At 40.3% G+C, this 16,615-nt stretch overlaps 2 protein-coding genes across 2 annotated transcripts in view; one reads left to right on the forward strand and one right to left on the reverse strand.

Moving 5' to 3' along the window:
- plxnb3 (plexin B3) overlaps nucleotides 1–5,458 on the forward strand; it is a 103,262-nt gene extending 97,804 nt beyond the window's left edge. The window contains exon 39 of the mRNA XM_079521252.1: nucleotides 7–5,458. Within this exon, the coding sequence (XP_079377378.1) occupies nucleotides 7–111 (105 nt within the window). The 3' untranslated portion in view covers nucleotides 112–5,458. The remainder of the gene's footprint in view (nucleotides 1–6) is intronic.
- A 6,525-nt stretch (nucleotides 5,459–11,983) lies between these two features.
- Nucleotides 11,984–16,615, reverse strand: part of magixa (MAGI family member, X-linked a) — a gene marked incomplete at its 3' end in the record, with an annotated part of 31,992 nt that continues 27,360 nt past the window's right edge. The window contains exons 17-21 of the mRNA XM_079514110.1: nucleotides 16,301–16,380; nucleotides 15,539–15,682; nucleotides 15,128–15,266; nucleotides 12,464–12,732; nucleotides 11,984–12,385 (exon numbers count right to left, since the gene is read on the reverse strand). Of these exons, the coding sequence (XP_079370236.1) occupies nucleotides 11,984–12,385; nucleotides 12,464–12,732; nucleotides 15,128–15,266; nucleotides 15,539–15,682; nucleotides 16,301–16,380 (1,034 nt within the window). The remainder of the gene's footprint in view (nucleotides 12,386–12,463; nucleotides 12,733–15,127; nucleotides 15,267–15,538; nucleotides 15,683–16,300; nucleotides 16,381–16,615) is intronic.

Here is a 16,615-nt window from a genome sequence, read left to right on the forward strand (position 1 = left end):
CCTCAGATCATCCTGTGTCTGGATGAGGACAGCGTAGGACAGAAGATGCAGCTGGCCTACAGACTGCAGCAGGTCGCCGCGCTGGTGGAAAACAAGGTCACTGACCTATGACCCCAAGGATGAACCCCTCCTCGCCTTTGACGGACCTCTCAAGTCTCCCTCCTCTGACCTTGAACTCTGGAGGTAGGAGGGTTTGGAGGTCACGGCGACCTCTACACGAGTCAATGCTTTGAGCAGTGTGTGGTCCAACATGTGAATGAGAAAAGCACAAAGACATGAACCTGATCATCTCTGGGGTCATTAGAAAAGAAACTGACAATGATAGTGACCCCTACGTGACCGTTACATGACCCCTGGGGTTGGACCCAGTGAATCAGCATAAAGCACAACCCCCAACACCCATGAACTTTGACCTTCGTCCAGGAATGGAACTCTTAATTATACTGGAGAAGACTGTCCATGGAGGTAGAGACGGCAAACACACACACACTGTTTGTACTTTGTGTGATATGTCTAAGCATCACGTGTGTGTGTGTGTGTGTGTGTGTGTGTGTGTGTGCGTGTGCGTGTGCGTGTGCGTGTTATTATATTGTGAATGAGTGAATGCATCGTCAATGGATGAGAACTTAACCATTTGAGCCCTGTTCCGTACTCTACAAGCCAATGAGCTTGCAGATGTGCTAGTTTCAAAACATTTCAAATTAACATTTTTGGGAGAGAAACTAATACAAAGACAAATGGCTCAAAATAGGGACACCGGGTTGAAAGTGGTTTAACTTAAGAGTTGTTGTTCTGATAACCAGACTTCTCTGTACAATCTGTGAAACATTACCAGCAATAAGTTGAGTAGCGTTGTGTAGAGTTGAGTGGGTGTGGTATCATTTTATTATTATCCATTCTTGATTTCCCCAAATGTTAAACTTATATTTTTATGAGGCAGAAGATGCAAATTGTGTCTTATTATACCAGCCACCTACAGTACAATTCATACTATTATTATTATTGACTACTAACTACTAGCCTACATTTGAATTTTAATTGTATTTGACCTTTATTTAAGTTATTTGAGTTAAATCACAAACCAATGTTCACCCAAAGTTTAAGACACATAAATACAGTACATTCTCCATTGAAGTACAGAAAGATTTGGCCCCCTAACTTACCCTTAAAGATAAATAAAAGAAAAGGCTTCACATCACCTGTTGAAGTCATCACCTGTTGATTATTTCTAAAATGCAGACCTGCACTTCCTTTATTTTAGAAATATTTTAAACCAGTTTGATTTTACCAGTTTATTTTTTCAAGTTCTGAGACAATCCAACTAGTCATGTCAGGGACTCAATGCCTAGAACCACTGCCTGCACTGCATTATTCCACAACTCCAACCTCCAAAGCACAGAAGACCCACACACGTAAGGTTTAGGCATGGGTTTTTGAATTAATAGCAATAGTTATAAGAAGCACAGGAACAGATGCGGTGACTCCAGCCGAAGTTGAATCTCGAATCCAAGTAGTTTTTAAATGTGTTATTGAAAGGACAATACAAGCTGTGGGCTTTAAAAGATTCCGACAATAGATTGAAAAAAAAAGTGGAACAGAAGATAAGATTTGTGGTTTCAGTCGGTGCTGTTTGTCTGTAAAACAAGCTGACCTACTGTACTGCTCGTCTGACCAGCTACTGTACATGTCTGTCTATATGAGGTTTTAAAATGACCACAAGCACTACTGTACTACAGTACAACACAGCTTTAGGAGCCTACGTCCAAATACAGGGAGCTACTGAATATACTAAATGTAGTCTATTGTCATCCATGAGAATCCTGCAAATGTAATCATGTGTAAACCATGGTGATCAGCGGAACAAAGCCAAACCAGCCTAGCATTCCACAGCTAGCATTAAATCAAGCCTGAACAGCCAATGGAAACCTCTGAGCAATAATAATAATGAAAATAATAATGATCCGTTAGTCAGGAAGATGAAGAACAAAGAAAATGAGGAAGACAAGGGTGTGTGTGTGTGTGTGTGTGTGTGTGTGTGTGTGTGTGTGTGTGTGTGTGTGTGTGTGTGTGTGTGTGTGTGTGTGTGTGTGTGTGTGTGTGTGTGTGTGTGTGTGTGTGTGTGTGTGTGTGTGTGTGTGTGTGTGTGTGTGTGTGTGTGTGTGTGTGTCATCACAAAGGGGAAACTCTGGTTTGTTCGTTAATTACTAACTTATTGTTTGTAAATAGATATGTATATGTATAGTGTGTAAACTGATGGAAAACCAAATGTGCCTTAATTGTCATAATTATTCTACCATGTACAGTGGCATACAGTTCGTATGCCACTGAACTCTGTTCTGTTAGCCAATCAGGCCACCAGCTTTCTGTCTGGTCAGCCATTAAAGTGCAAGTTTCCTATTTGTTCAGCCAATGAAATACCAGCTTCCTAGAGCACAAGAATAAAATTTAAAAAAATACATAGAATTCTATCAAATATATAAATATCCCTCTGTATACTGGCATCACAACATGCCCTTGTTTATTCACAACTTTGGCCACAAATATGGAGATAAGATGTTTCTAAATACTGCCTGAAAGCAACAAATGACATATTGCAGTTCCCATGACAGTTCCCACTTGTCATGAATGCCAATACTGATTTGGCCACGAGTTTGAGTCAACTGGTCACGCCTCTCGCGGCCTAGAAGCTTGACAACCAGGCTTACACTGTGGTCATCTTTAAAGTTTCTCAGTACAGGTCAGTAGGATATGACAAAATATGAATTATTCTGTGTTGCTTGAGATGACATCACAATAATATAGCTGTTGTTTTTATGAATTGAGTAGAAAGGACCCCAATGGAAAAGCCATAGGCTTTCTTGGGTTTAAATCCTCTTAGCAGACCTTGTATTGAACTATACTTTCCTGTGCTTTTTTCTGCAAACTGCTAATAAAGTATTCAATCAATAAATCAATCAATCAATCCATCCATCAATCAATAGCTTATATTTAAAAGTGAGCTTCCATTTCGTATTTCATAGAACTGGCTTTCATGTCGTTGCCTTTGAGGAGCGAACTACAGAAATGGACCACAGTGCATTTTGCTCTATACTTTACGATGCGATACAATAGACCATTTGACTCAAACTTGTGGCGAAATCAGTACTCGTGCCAATGAAAGAAGCGTCACTCTTATGATTTGCATTGGCGTCATGTCCAGGGGATTATGGGTATCGTATTTTCATTTTGTATTATCCATGAAAGGTTTGACTGAGCATGTCTGAACAGATTAATAGTCAATTCTTTCCTCCAGGAAACATTTTATAAGAGACAAGAGTAGATGTCCCATTGTTTCAAAATGGCTCACATCTTCTCTAATGTGTTCTGTTGTATTTTCTGTGTTTTATTGTTTTGATGATTTTTTTGTTTGTTGTTTTGTTTCAGTTTACTTTATTTTATTTTGTCCCCACTTTGGCACTTTGTTTTGGTTTTTATTCGTATTGTCAGGATAATATCCTAACAATGTTATTAGATCATATTATGATCTGACCACTAAAAAGCATTTGTGTAGTGGGATACTGAAGAAGACAGTATTTCTGGACTATGAGGGTCTTTTTAGAAGCACTATTAGAATGTTGCCTCAATTGACTTTTCATGACGCATCTTGAAAGACTCAATGAGAATGAAAGTGTATATTTCCTGGACTACTTACTGGGAGGCTGTGAAGCACTATTGCAATGGTTTGAAATTACTCTGGTGGTTGATTTCCATGTTAAATAACTGATTGCAAAAGGCAATAATGGAACATGAACTTTCTTCCATGTTTGTGAGAACGGTGTGTTCTACCTGTAGTATAAGAACAATGTATATGATATTACAAAATGATAGTACTTTTCTGTTTGTGTGGAGCTACTGTATGCTGCAGTCTGGCTCCGTGTTCTCTGTAGAGGCTACAGGATACAGCACAGGAGTTATCAAAGGATTTATTTTAATGGCACAAAATACTTAAATGTCATTTCAGCTTTGATGGTTTACAGTGAAGAGTTAGAAGTCAAACACACGACATTTGCAGTACCTTAATCTCCAGAGATACATCTGACAGACTTGGATGGATATATCTGTAATTACTGTGAGGTTCACAATACACTTTGCTATTGTTGTTGCTATTTTAACCATGACTATTATTATTATCCTGATTCTTGGTGGACGGGATGTCTTCCTGCTAGTAGCTTACGCACACACATACAGTACAGTACACACACACACACACACACACACACACACTCACGCACGCACACACACACACACACACACACACACACACACACCCCTACTGGACTGACTTTTGATGTTTTATGCCTTGTGTGCTTTTTGACTGTGTGTCTGACCTGTAGTTGTAGTTCTGTCAGATCAGAGTAGATGTTTGCATGCACGTGTGATGATAATGATGCTCCTGTTGTCTCTGGCCTCCCGTCACCACACACTGACACACACAACTGAACTGCTACGTTACACTGCTTTCATTTGAATGCAAATACGCTTGTTTTTTTTAAACTTCTAATCTGCTTGTCTACACAGTGTTATATTCAGCCTACCCAACTATGACTACTAGTCTACCATACATCCATTGAAGCTAGTCTACAGAGTTGTATTCAGCATATACCTTATAAACACTGTGGGATGGTTCACACATGTTACTCCTTGTAGCAGTATTAATATTACTGTGTGTGTGTGTGTGTGTGTGTGTGTGTGTGTGTGTGTGTGTGTGTGTGTGTGTGTGTGTGTGTGTGTGTGTGTGTGTGTGTGTGTGTGTGTGTGTGTGTGTGTGTGTGTGTGTGTGTGTGTGTGTGTGTGTGTGTGTGTGTGTGTGTGTGTGTGTGTGTGTGTGTGTGTGTGTGTGTGTGTGCGCGTGCGCGTGCAAGACTTTGCATGAGACTGCCTACATAGTCACACAGCCTGCTGGGAGTTGTAGTTCAACTAACTTTTGTGGATTGCAATCCCCCCCCTCTCTCCACATACACACACACATACACACACACACACACACACACACACATACACACACACACACACACGCGCGCGCACACACACACACACACACCCTCACCTGGGGAACACCTGAGGTGGCTCTGATTGGGGGAGCTCTCAGGATGTTGAGATAAAACATGTTTTTGTCATTTTCAAAAGGGACTAAATGAAATATTGAAATGAATTTGTACAAAATGAAAACTGAATAAATTAGTTTTTAGATGAATTGGGGTACTGAGGACAGGCCCTCATGTGGGATTTTTCTATGGATATTGTGTATAGTTTTTAACAATACAAATGTGTACATGTGCCTGTAAATATTTTGTGTGATCATGATGAAGATGAGAATGCTTGTTTTTATTTCTCAGCTTTTAAAATAAAATCTCTTTTTGTTGTGAAGACTTTGGCCTCCGAGGGAATCAAACAGAATAAAGTTATAATTTTAACTCTGTCCTGGTTGTCTATATTTGTCCAGTTTTGTTTACGTTCCCAGTGGTAACACATTGTATATCATAAAACAGTTATTTTTGTCATATCGTGGCCTGATGATGGAGAATAAACTAGAAAAAGTAGTCCTCTGAGCACAGGTCTTCACCAGGTCAGGAACATTTGTCGTGGGCGTGCATTGTTTGGTATTGTGTGCTTGTTATTCATGGTTTTTGGTGATAAAATACTCAATGAGATGATGATGAAAACAGGGCACGTTTTTCATAGTTTTGGATGTTTGGAAGTTACTAATGTTGCTCTCCAAAACAAAGTATGTCGTTTTTTTGTGATTTTCATCTTTTTTTTTTAATCCTCAAAAACCACAAAAAAAGACCTACTATAGTATGCCGTCCGAAACCATGGACTATATATAGTATGTAGTTTTTTTGTGATTTTCATATTTTTTCAAATCCTCCAAAATCACGAAAAATGACATGCTATATATAGTATGTCATCCGAAACCATGGACCATAGTATGTGGGGGGTTTTTTTCATACTTTTTTCCCCCCATACTTTTCATGCCAAATGACATGCTATAGTATTTTCATCTTTTTTTCAAATACTCAAAAACCACAACTATAGTCCATGGACTATATGGATCCATGTATAGTCCATGGACTATAGTCACGTTTTTTCGTCACGTTTTTTCGTCACTCTTTTTTGTCACGTTTTTTTAATATAGTCCATAGACTATAGTCCATATAGTCCATGGACTATATATAGTCCATGGGGACTATAGTCCATATAGTCCATGGACTATATATAGTCCATGGACTATATGGACTATAGTCCATGGACTATTTGGACTATAGTCCATGGACTATATATAGTTGGAGATTTCCTGATTTTCATTTTTTTTTTTAAATCCTCCAAAATCACGAAAAACGACATGCTATAGTATGCCGTCCGAAACCATGGACTATAATGTTGTTTTTCATGATTTTCATCTTTTTTCAAATCCTCCAAAATCACGAAAAATGACATGCTATAGTATGCCATCCGAAACCATGGACTATAGTATGTTGTTTTTCTTTCGTGATTTTCATCTTTTTTTTAAATCCTCCAAAATCACGAAAAACGACATGCTATAGTATGCCGTCCGAAACCAAATATGAGAAATGTATAATGGGGCTCAATGGCAGATATTGGCACGTCAAAAAATCACTTTCACACTTTCACCTTTCATGGCAAATCACTTTCACCTAGAAACTTCATTCACACTTTTTATATAATTCAGCTTACTGTGGAGACAAATGCTGGAACTTTTTACTTTGAAATGTTTTGTAGTTTCTGAGTTATTTAACATAAACGCCCAATGCATTCTCAATGGCAATAGCACAAACTTAGGTTTGTGCTGTCCGAAACCATGAACAGTAGGCCTATTTCGTGATTTTTTTTTAAATCCTCAAAAACCACAAAAAAAGACCTATAGTATGCCATCCGAAACCATGGACCATAGTATGTCGTTTTTTTTTCATACTTCTTTTTTTTCATACTTTTCATGCCAAATTACATGCTATAGTATTTTCATCTTTTTTTCAAATCCTCAAAAACCACAACTATAGTCCATGGACTATATGGATCCATGTATAGTCCATGGACTACGGTATATGGACTATAGTCCATGGACTATAGTCATGTTTTTTCTTCACGCTTTTTTGTCACGTTTTTTTTATATAGTCCATAGACTATAGTCCATATAGTCCATGGACTATATATAGTCCATGGGGACTATAGTCCGAAACCAAATATGAGAAATGTATAATGGGGCTCAATGGCAGATATTGGCACGTCAAAAAATCACTTTCTCACTTTCACCTTTCATGGCAAACACTTTCACCTAGAAACTCCATTCACACTTTTTATATAATTCAGCTTACTGTGGAGACACATGCTGGAACTTACTTTGAAATGTTTTGTAGTTTCTGAGTTATTTAACTTAAACGCCCAATGCATTCTCAATGGCAATTCTCAATGGCACTTTGGCATGCTACTAGTCCTACATACTTACACGTAGAAACTTAAACCTATTTAGGTTAATTTTATGGTGGACATAAAATTAATCTTTGAAATGTTTCATAGTTTTAGAAATATAGTGCTTTCAAATTTGAGAAATTGGGACCATTTTGGAGATAATCAATATACAGTAATATCATTAATAAGGCAGGTAAATCCTCAAACCTTTGTTTTATTCATAATCATCATAATCAAACACATTGAATTCATGTTACATCATCTGCAAGTCATTTTATTTTATTTCTTCAGTTCAAAACATCTTTCAGCTGCATTCAGTATCCATACATTATCATTGTCATTCCATAACACAAACTTTTCAAAAATCTGTACATGTATATCCGTGGTGACTGTGTACAAGAAATGAGACTGCATGAACAGAAGTGGTGTTTCCATGACGACTGGACAATAAAGAGTTTAAAATAGGTGAAACGCACACCTGTAACGAGGTGCCGGCAAATGAAAACAAGCATAAAAATATAGAAGTAGCCGCACACTTGTAGCTCTGATGCAATAATTTAGTTAGACATTTAAAAAAAAAGGTTTCAGCAGCTAAGCTGCCTTCACCATGTTTCCATGGCGAGTGTATGTACAGGAGACGGCTCACACACTGTAGTTACTGTAAAAACATCAGTCACTTAGGGTGAAGGTGGGGTTAATAGCAAGGTTCTGTCTGTCTGTCTGTCTGTCTGACTGTTCATCTACATGATGGCTACATTTAATAGTTTAGAATACCACATTGCAGCATGCTTGCCAGCCCTGCATGTGTGTGTGTGTGTGTGTGTGTGTGTGTGTGTGCGCGTGTGCGTGCGTGCGTGCGTGTGTGTGTGTGTGTGGTTAAACTATTAAAGTACCCTTGAGCAAGGTATACTGTATACCTCTAATTGATTACGTGGAGCTGCCCAGTGGCCAACAGTAGAAAACTGTCGTTGTAATGCACAATTTGCCCACAGTACGTTGTCTGGCTAAACCAAATACATAATACTTGTTACTGTTTGGACAGCCAGGGCACCAGATCTAAACCACTGCAGGTTCTGCTCCATTGTGAATTCAGCTGTTGTGTTCTAGCTGTTGATTAAACAAACTGAACTGCTAAACCATAGTTGTAGAGAAGATGTACTAATGTGGCTTAATTATTTCTCTGTATGGCTTTGGTAAAGCATGTGGTTTGGCTGGCTGATTTGGCTGGATGCCTAGCCAATTGGTTGGGTAACTGGCTGGTTGATTTGGCTGGATGCCTAGCCAATTGGTTGGGTAACTGGCTGGTTGATTTGGCTGGATGCCTAGCCAATTGGTTGGGTAACTGGCTGGTTGATTGGCTGGATGCCTAGCCAATTGGTTGGGTTACTGGCTGGCTGATTGGTAAATTGATTTGCTGGTTGGCTTTCGTCTGCATCAAGCAGAGTTTAAGGATCAAAAATACTTTTTTTTTTGTTGCAAACATCAGAAATCACAAAATCATTAAGTTGTTGACATCAGTATAATAAACATCATCAGCAGTCTTTTTATAAAACATTTTTCCATCGAATACAGTATGCACAATTACATTAATTGCCCTTTTTTGTTTTCAAAGGCCGCTGGTTGTACAGTACCACTCCTTCACCACAATCAGCAATGAGAGAGAGAGAGAGAGAGAGAGAGAGAGATAAATAAATAAAGAGAGTTAGAGAACAAATACATGTCTCAACAGGCAAAGGGCCAACATATCCGTCTGTCCTAATTGAGACAAACAACAGCATCTGTCTGTCCTAATTGAGACAAACAAGTAGATATACTGTAATGTAGTATATCTACTTAGTTATCATTTATGGTAGAATCATTACCTAACATTACCTAAACACACAAAGTACTTGCTTTTGTTTGTCTCAGTAGGACAATCAAGTAGAAACATATTGTTAGCTTGCCTCTCATACACAACTTAGCTTTTTTATGTGTGTGCATGCTTGTGTGTGCGTGCATGCTCATGTGTGTACACACGCTGTAGATGTTTAAGCTACATGCTGCATTGGGACCCAGAGGCTGTTATTGCTGAGGACGAGGTATACATTAGATGCATTAGCGTTTGGCTGACAGACTGTCTGTCTGTACGCTCAGTACCACTATGACACACCTCCAGAACAAATTCTACTGATACATTGAATGTGTTAAACTAAACCTTTAATGTTCTGTCCTACAGACAAACAGCAGGGTCTGTCCTACAGAGACAATCCTGACTAGTCTGACTAGTGAAAAGAGCAATAAAAACAAAAAGTTGATCTCCTGTTTCACCAAATAAGTGACTTGTTATTGATGAGAGTTCTAAAACGTGTGACCTTTAAAACACTACAGGTTCTGCAGCTTGTCTCTGTAGGGCAGAAATGATCAGGTTGAAGGTACTTTCTCTTCCTCAGACAGTTGATGCTCTTTGGCAAAGTCAAAGATCAGATGCATCATGAATTCATTGATGACAAAGATCAGACATCATCAAAGCTCAGACATCATCAAAGATCAGACATCGTGAATTCGTTGAATTCAAAGATCGGATGCATCCTGAATTCCTTTGTTTTTCAACAGGAAACGTCATTTTGTTGACTTGGCAGCAACATGAATTTGTACAACAAACAAACAATTATAAAAGCACTGCATAGAAGATTTGTATCAAAATGCCCTTGAGTACCCGATTCACTCGCTACATATTTAGACTGAAAGAGAAAGAAAGACTGGGAGAGGATTCAGCAACAGGCAAGAGTGATCAAGGCAAGGTGTGGGCTAAAGGTAAAGGTGGACAAAAGTGTGTGTGTGTGTGTGTGTGTGTGTGTGTGTGTGTGTGTGTGTGTGTGTGTGTGTGTGTGTGTGTGTGTGTGTGTGTGTGTGTGTGTGTGTGTGTGTGTGTGTGTTTGTGTGTGTGTGTGTGGGGGGGGGGGGGTCTGTGCATGCGTGCATGCATAATTATGTAAGTGTGTAAGTATGTAAGTCTGTACATGAACACAACTATGGGCAGACAGGTATCACAGTGTGACAAAATGGATGGAAGTGCTTTTTACTGTGTGCATGCGTTCGCGCGTGCGTGCGTGCGTGCGTGTGTGTGCGTGTGTGTGTGTGTGTTATTAAAAAATAATAATCTTTGTTTTAATGTTTAACTGGTTAACCAGAGGGTTAAAGACATCAGGTAACTGGCATACACGCCAGTTGAAGGATATAAAACCTGAAATAGGGAGAGTCATTGTAGGATAACACAAGCACTACTAGGGCTCAGGGTAGGATAGAAAAGAGGCACTACCAGGGGCCCTGGTAGGATAGAAAAGAGGCACTACCAGGGGCCCTGGTAGGATAGAAAACAAGCAGTAATTTGGGGTCGATATAAAACAAGCAGTACTCTGTGTCCCCAGCAGGGGACAGAGTTGAATAACTCAACAATAAGGATATACAGTAGCTACCCTAGTGTTAATGTAATATGGTACAGTAGCTCATACTGTAACTGGGGTTTTTTAAAGCGACACAAACATTATTTTGACTGTATTATGTTCCTTACCTCTTCAAATTGGTAATTTTTTATAGATTCAATTCCGAGAAGTGACAGCCCTAGTGTGTTCAGTAAGTGCTTGTTATGTTCAGTACAAGGTGAGTACTGACTGAGTAGTGTAAATGCTATGTATGTTCACAAGGAGTGTTATGTGTGAGTGCTATCATGTATGTGATTAAATGTACGAGTGTTCAGAATGTTCACAATGAGTGTTCAATAATACAAGAGGCACTTGGTATGTCCCAGAGACATACATCCACAGAGTATAGCCTCCACAGGCAACCATGTTATTTATGGAGGACCAGTGGTCCTATAACAGCTGCTGTTTACGATGTGGTCCATGTCACCATGGCAATGGACTAACTCTGCCTATATGGCTCTGGTAATATTTGAAATGCATCAGGGAACATAGGCTATAATCCCTTATTCCAAAGCAAGCAAGCAAATATAATTATGTTTTTAAATCTTTCATAATTCCGTTGATCCTATACAATGTATGGCTTAACAAATTAAACTAAAGCCATCCATATAAGGCTTCTGATGCATTTTGTTATTGTTTCATTGCATAATAATCAATTTAAAAAAACAGTTCAATATAATGCAAATGAAGACGAGGAGGAGGGTTAATTGTTATTGTTAAAGGATGAGAGAACATCATAGAACATTTAGAGGGTTTGGGAAGGGGTGGCTCTACATGTTGCAGGGCTGCTGTGTCATTGGCTCTACTGGTATGGACATGGGGAGAGCTAGCCAATCAAAGAAAATAATCCTGAAGCTGCTCTGTCAGCCAGCCAATCAGGAGATGGCATTAGTCTCTGGTACATTTTTATCGTCCAACCAAAAACGGAGTGGTCCAAAAGGACACAGGAAGGGCAGGTCCTTACATCTCAGCTGGCCAATCAACAAACGTCTTTCGATCTTCAAATGAGCCTTCTTGAGTAAGCCAATGAGAGAGATGGCTTTACTGCTGGCCAATTAGAGATCAAGCCCTCCCGCTAAGGCCCGCCTCCTGAGGCGGCTCCCAATCAGAACCTGTGTCAGTCTCTGTGGGCTGGGCTCTAACCACGGCCCAGGGGCTTCGCCGGATCGCCAGGCCGACTCAGCACTCCTCCAATCAGAATTCTCCCTGCATTGTGAGGCCGCCTGCCAAGCGGCCATGCTGGCCGCTGATTGGCTGATCTCTGACTCGCTGTCAGACGGGTGGTGTTGTTCGCCCAGTGGCATGAGGAAGGAGAACGCAACATTCTGACTGGACGAGAAGGGAGAGGTCCCAGAATTCTTTGCAGGGTGCGTGACGTTTGTCTCTTCTGCCTCATCTCTTCTTCTCTCTCCTCCCCCCTCCTCTCCACTGTTTCTCCATTCCTGTGTTTCTCTACCTTCTCCCTCCTCTCTCTCCATGTCCCTCTTCCTCTCTCTCCCTCTGCTCCTCTTCTGCCTCTCCCTCCCTCCCCCCACCTCCACCTCCTCCTCCTCACTCCCTCCATCCTCCATGGCCTCCATGTGTCTCCTCCCCAGTCTCTGGCTGTCCCGCGCCTCCTCCTCTACCTGGTCTAGATCCAGATCGGGAGCCGTCACCCTCCTTCCTCCTCTGTTCTTCTGCCTCCCTCCTTCTACTCCTCCTCCTCTCCTCTGCTCTCCTACCATGCTGATGACGGAGGCGGTTGTCATGGTTACTGGATCCACACCATGCTCCTTCGGAGGGATGGGTGACCCCCCCTCAGGGTCTGAGAGAGGAAAGAGGAGTCATGTTACCATGGTTTTGGCTGTGCAGAAATAAACATAATGTTGCTATTGTTTATGACGTTTACAGTCATGAAAAACAATGTTATGGCAATGAACAACATAGTCATGAACTTCCTTTTGTGATTTTCCTCATGCAATGAAATGATGATGCTTACGCTTATGTTTCGCGGTAAATGCATTTTTACATATGTGATGTATTCCCATGCTTTTTGTTCTTGCTTATTGTAAATCGCTCTGGATTAAGAGCGTCTGCTAAATGCCTAAATTGTAAATTGTAAATTGATGAAATGATTTTGTGACCATGATATTCTCTATTTAACAAGTTGCTGTATATAAAATAAATTACAAATATAAATGGTTATCTATTGTTGTATAATTATATCTTTGATTCAGATGTATTCTGGGTAAATACAGTTAAATACCAGGGGATTACAGGTACAGACACAGCTGTTTAAAACTAGCCTGATAAAGCTTGTGAAGCTTAGTGGGCGGGGTCTATGGTGTTAACCCATTTAGACCGGCTGACAACATGCACGTCTCTGTGTACTTTTGTAGTCTTTTTCAGTACTTTATCTGGATTCCAGATTCAATTCTGTGAAGTTTCTCAGAAAGACCTCTTGGGGAGCTCAGAATACAGCCTCTACTTGTTAGGCAAAAAACTGTTGAAACGATGTTAAGGGACATAATCGTAACCCCCCCCCCCACACACACACACACACACACACACACCTTCCTAGTCTCTGTAACCCTGAGACGTTAACCACTAGTCTCTGTAACACTGAGACGTTAACCACTAGTCTCTGTAACCCTGAGACGTTAACCACTAGTCTCTGTAACCCTGAGACGTTAACCACTAGTCTCTGTAACCCTGAGACGTTAACCACTAGTCTCTGTAACCCTGAGACGTTAACCACTAGTCTCTGTAACCCTGAGACGTTAACCACTAGTCTCTGTAACCCTGAGACGTTAACCACTAGTCTCTGTAACCCTGAGACGTTAACCACTAGTCTCTGTAACCCTGAGACGGTAACCACTTGCCGGTCTTGGGAGTAAGAATGTGTTGTTTGGGGCCGAGTAGGTTCTGGTGCCCAGAACCAGTACCTGGTTCCGAACAATCTGAGGTAGAGTAGGTTTTGGTCTGTACTGGAGACTATTTATGTCCACATCTGTGGAGAGTAAAGTTTCTATTGTATTGTAGTCTATCATATGATTACCATGTGACTTGACAGATGACGGCTACAATCCTGTTAGCTGCTAGCGGTGATCAGTGGAAACGCAGGATGGAGGGATGAGAATGGAAAGAAAGAAAGGAAATGAAGACGATAGATGGAAAAAAATGAAAAGGTGTAAAGGAGGAGGGGTCACCAACCGCGTGGACTCTGTCCGTCCAATCACATAGAAGCATGGCTCCCCCTGCTTAGAGTTGGTCATACATAGAGACAGACTGGACAATTCAACTAGACAGAGAGAGAGAGAGAGAGAGCGAGAGAGAGAGAGAGAGACAGACAGACAGACAGACAGACAGACAGACAGACAGACAGACAGACAGACAGACAGACAGACAGACAGACAGACAGACAGACAGACAGACAGACAGACAGACAGACAGACAGTAAAGGACAGTGGAGGGAGGAGTCACACAGGGTGCCGGTACAAGAGGAAAGTAAAGGATAGACGAGTATCGGAGGAGGGAGAGAGGAGGACACGGAAGTGATAAAAGATGCAGACAGGACAGAGAGAACATTAAAGAAAAGAAGAAGAGAAAGAAAGTTCAAGTGAAATAAAATATTCTGGTAAGAAATTCAACTAAAAGAACACTTTGAGTCAATGTAGTCGCACGGATATCAAAAACTACAGCCAATCTCCCTCTGCCACTAGAGGCCACCAGTGGCAACTTCAACGACTGCTCAGACTTTGCAGTGGATTCTGGATATTGTAGGATCAGAGAGCAAAGCGCCATCTTTTGAATGATTGAATAAGTCAGAAATTGATTATTTTGTCAGCCTGTATTCCATAATCTAATCAAAATATCTTTGCATTGATCGACACAGTGAAAGTCACAAATTGACAAACACTTATACGTGAATTTGCACATGCGGGAAGTTTGTCTTTGTCTTTAGCAGAAGCAATTCATCAATAAAAGCAATAAAATCAGTAAAATCATTATTGTTTTTATACCCAAATTGTTAGCTGTGTAGTACAGTAAGTGTCATAATGAACATCGAGGTGTTTATTATTGACAAATAAACCCCTTTAGGATGTGTGAGCTTATTTCTCAATAATGACTGCATTGCTGTTCATTAGCCTATATACCGTACAGTATACTATTTAACAGTATAGTATTATTATTTAGTACAGTAAAAATATATATTGTACCATAATCAGGAACATATCCATTTCCTTTCTTGAGGACCAGATGTATTCGATGTCCCCCTCTCCTGATCTGTTCTACAGCCTGAGAGTGAGTCATTCCTGATGTACTGTCTCCATTTATCTCCACCAGCTGGTCACTAACCTGAAATAAAATAGAAAACAAAAGAACAGAATAATCTTCATTCATAGAATATAGCTGAAGCTGGGAATGTAAACCAAGTGAACATCGACTTTAGAATGAGTATACAAAAATGTATCTACTCATCATAATCTATCTAAAAGATATTGTAGTTAGGCCCTGTTGGATACTTTGTGGTGTGTGTGTGTGTGCGTGCGTGCGTGCGTGGCGTGGCGTGGTGTGGCGTGGCGTGGTGTGGCGTGGCGTGGCGTGGCGTGTGTGCGTGCCGTGTGTACCTGTATCTTGTGGCTGCGTTGGGCTGGTCCTCCCTCCATCAGCCCCAGAACATACAGACCCATGTTGTACTCACTGCCCCCTCGCAGGGAGAAGCCAAAGCCTGTTGGACCTCTCTCCAAATCTACACGGTAGAACCTGGATTCCTATTAGAGAGACAGACAGAGCACAGATGGATTTGCTGCCGTGCATACTATGTGGTATGTACAGTAGTTTGTCATTATAAAGAAAAGTATACTACTACAGTATGTGATCTTCTCCAACTTCCAACTCGTAAGGAAACAAAACACCACGCAGCGTGTATTCATACTAGGTTTGTTTCAAAACAAAAACTAGCTGCAGCAGCAATATGACCACACAAACTATACATACATACATACATACATACATACATACATACATACATACATACATACATACATACATACATACATACATACATACAGTAGCACCCAGTAGAATGTACTGGATATTCAACTGGGTGTTTTGAAACAATATTTGTGTCCATCCTGTAGAGTAGAATTAGTTTTGATACTGTACTGTATTATGTGCTAGTTACTAGTTATTAGATAGTAACTTTGCATATATTACAATGTTTCGATGTGTACTTGCTATATGTTTGTGTAGGCCTATTATTTGTAGGTACAATGCTTGTCTAGTGTGTATTTGCTAGTACAGTAGGTAGTGAATGTAGTCCTGTTCATAGGAAATTATACATGTACAGTACATTATTATGATCCAGTGATAAGTGAATTCATTCTGACCTTTGTCCTCTGACTTCTGGTAGATTTCCTCAACCTGCCATCGACGTCTAACTCTGCTGCTTCTGATTGGCTGGAAGGGTCTGGAGGGTGAAAGACAGAAGAGTTAAAGAAGCACTTATATGTATTCAAAATAATTATGAAATAATCAGTATATATAATCAGAAATGTGTGTGTGTGTGTGTGTGTGTGTGTGTGTGTGTGTGTGTGTGTGTGTGTGTGTGTGTGTGCACTGTATGTGTGTGTACTGTATGTCTATTTTGTTTTCTCTGCTACTTACTGAATCTAAATATGTGTATATGTCAAAGAGAGTGCATG

Source organism: Electrona antarctica (assembly GCF_951216825.1).
Source record: "Electrona antarctica genome assembly, chromosome: 2".
Lineage (NCBI taxonomy): Eukaryota > Metazoa > Chordata > Actinopteri > Myctophiformes > Myctophidae > Electrona > Electrona antarctica.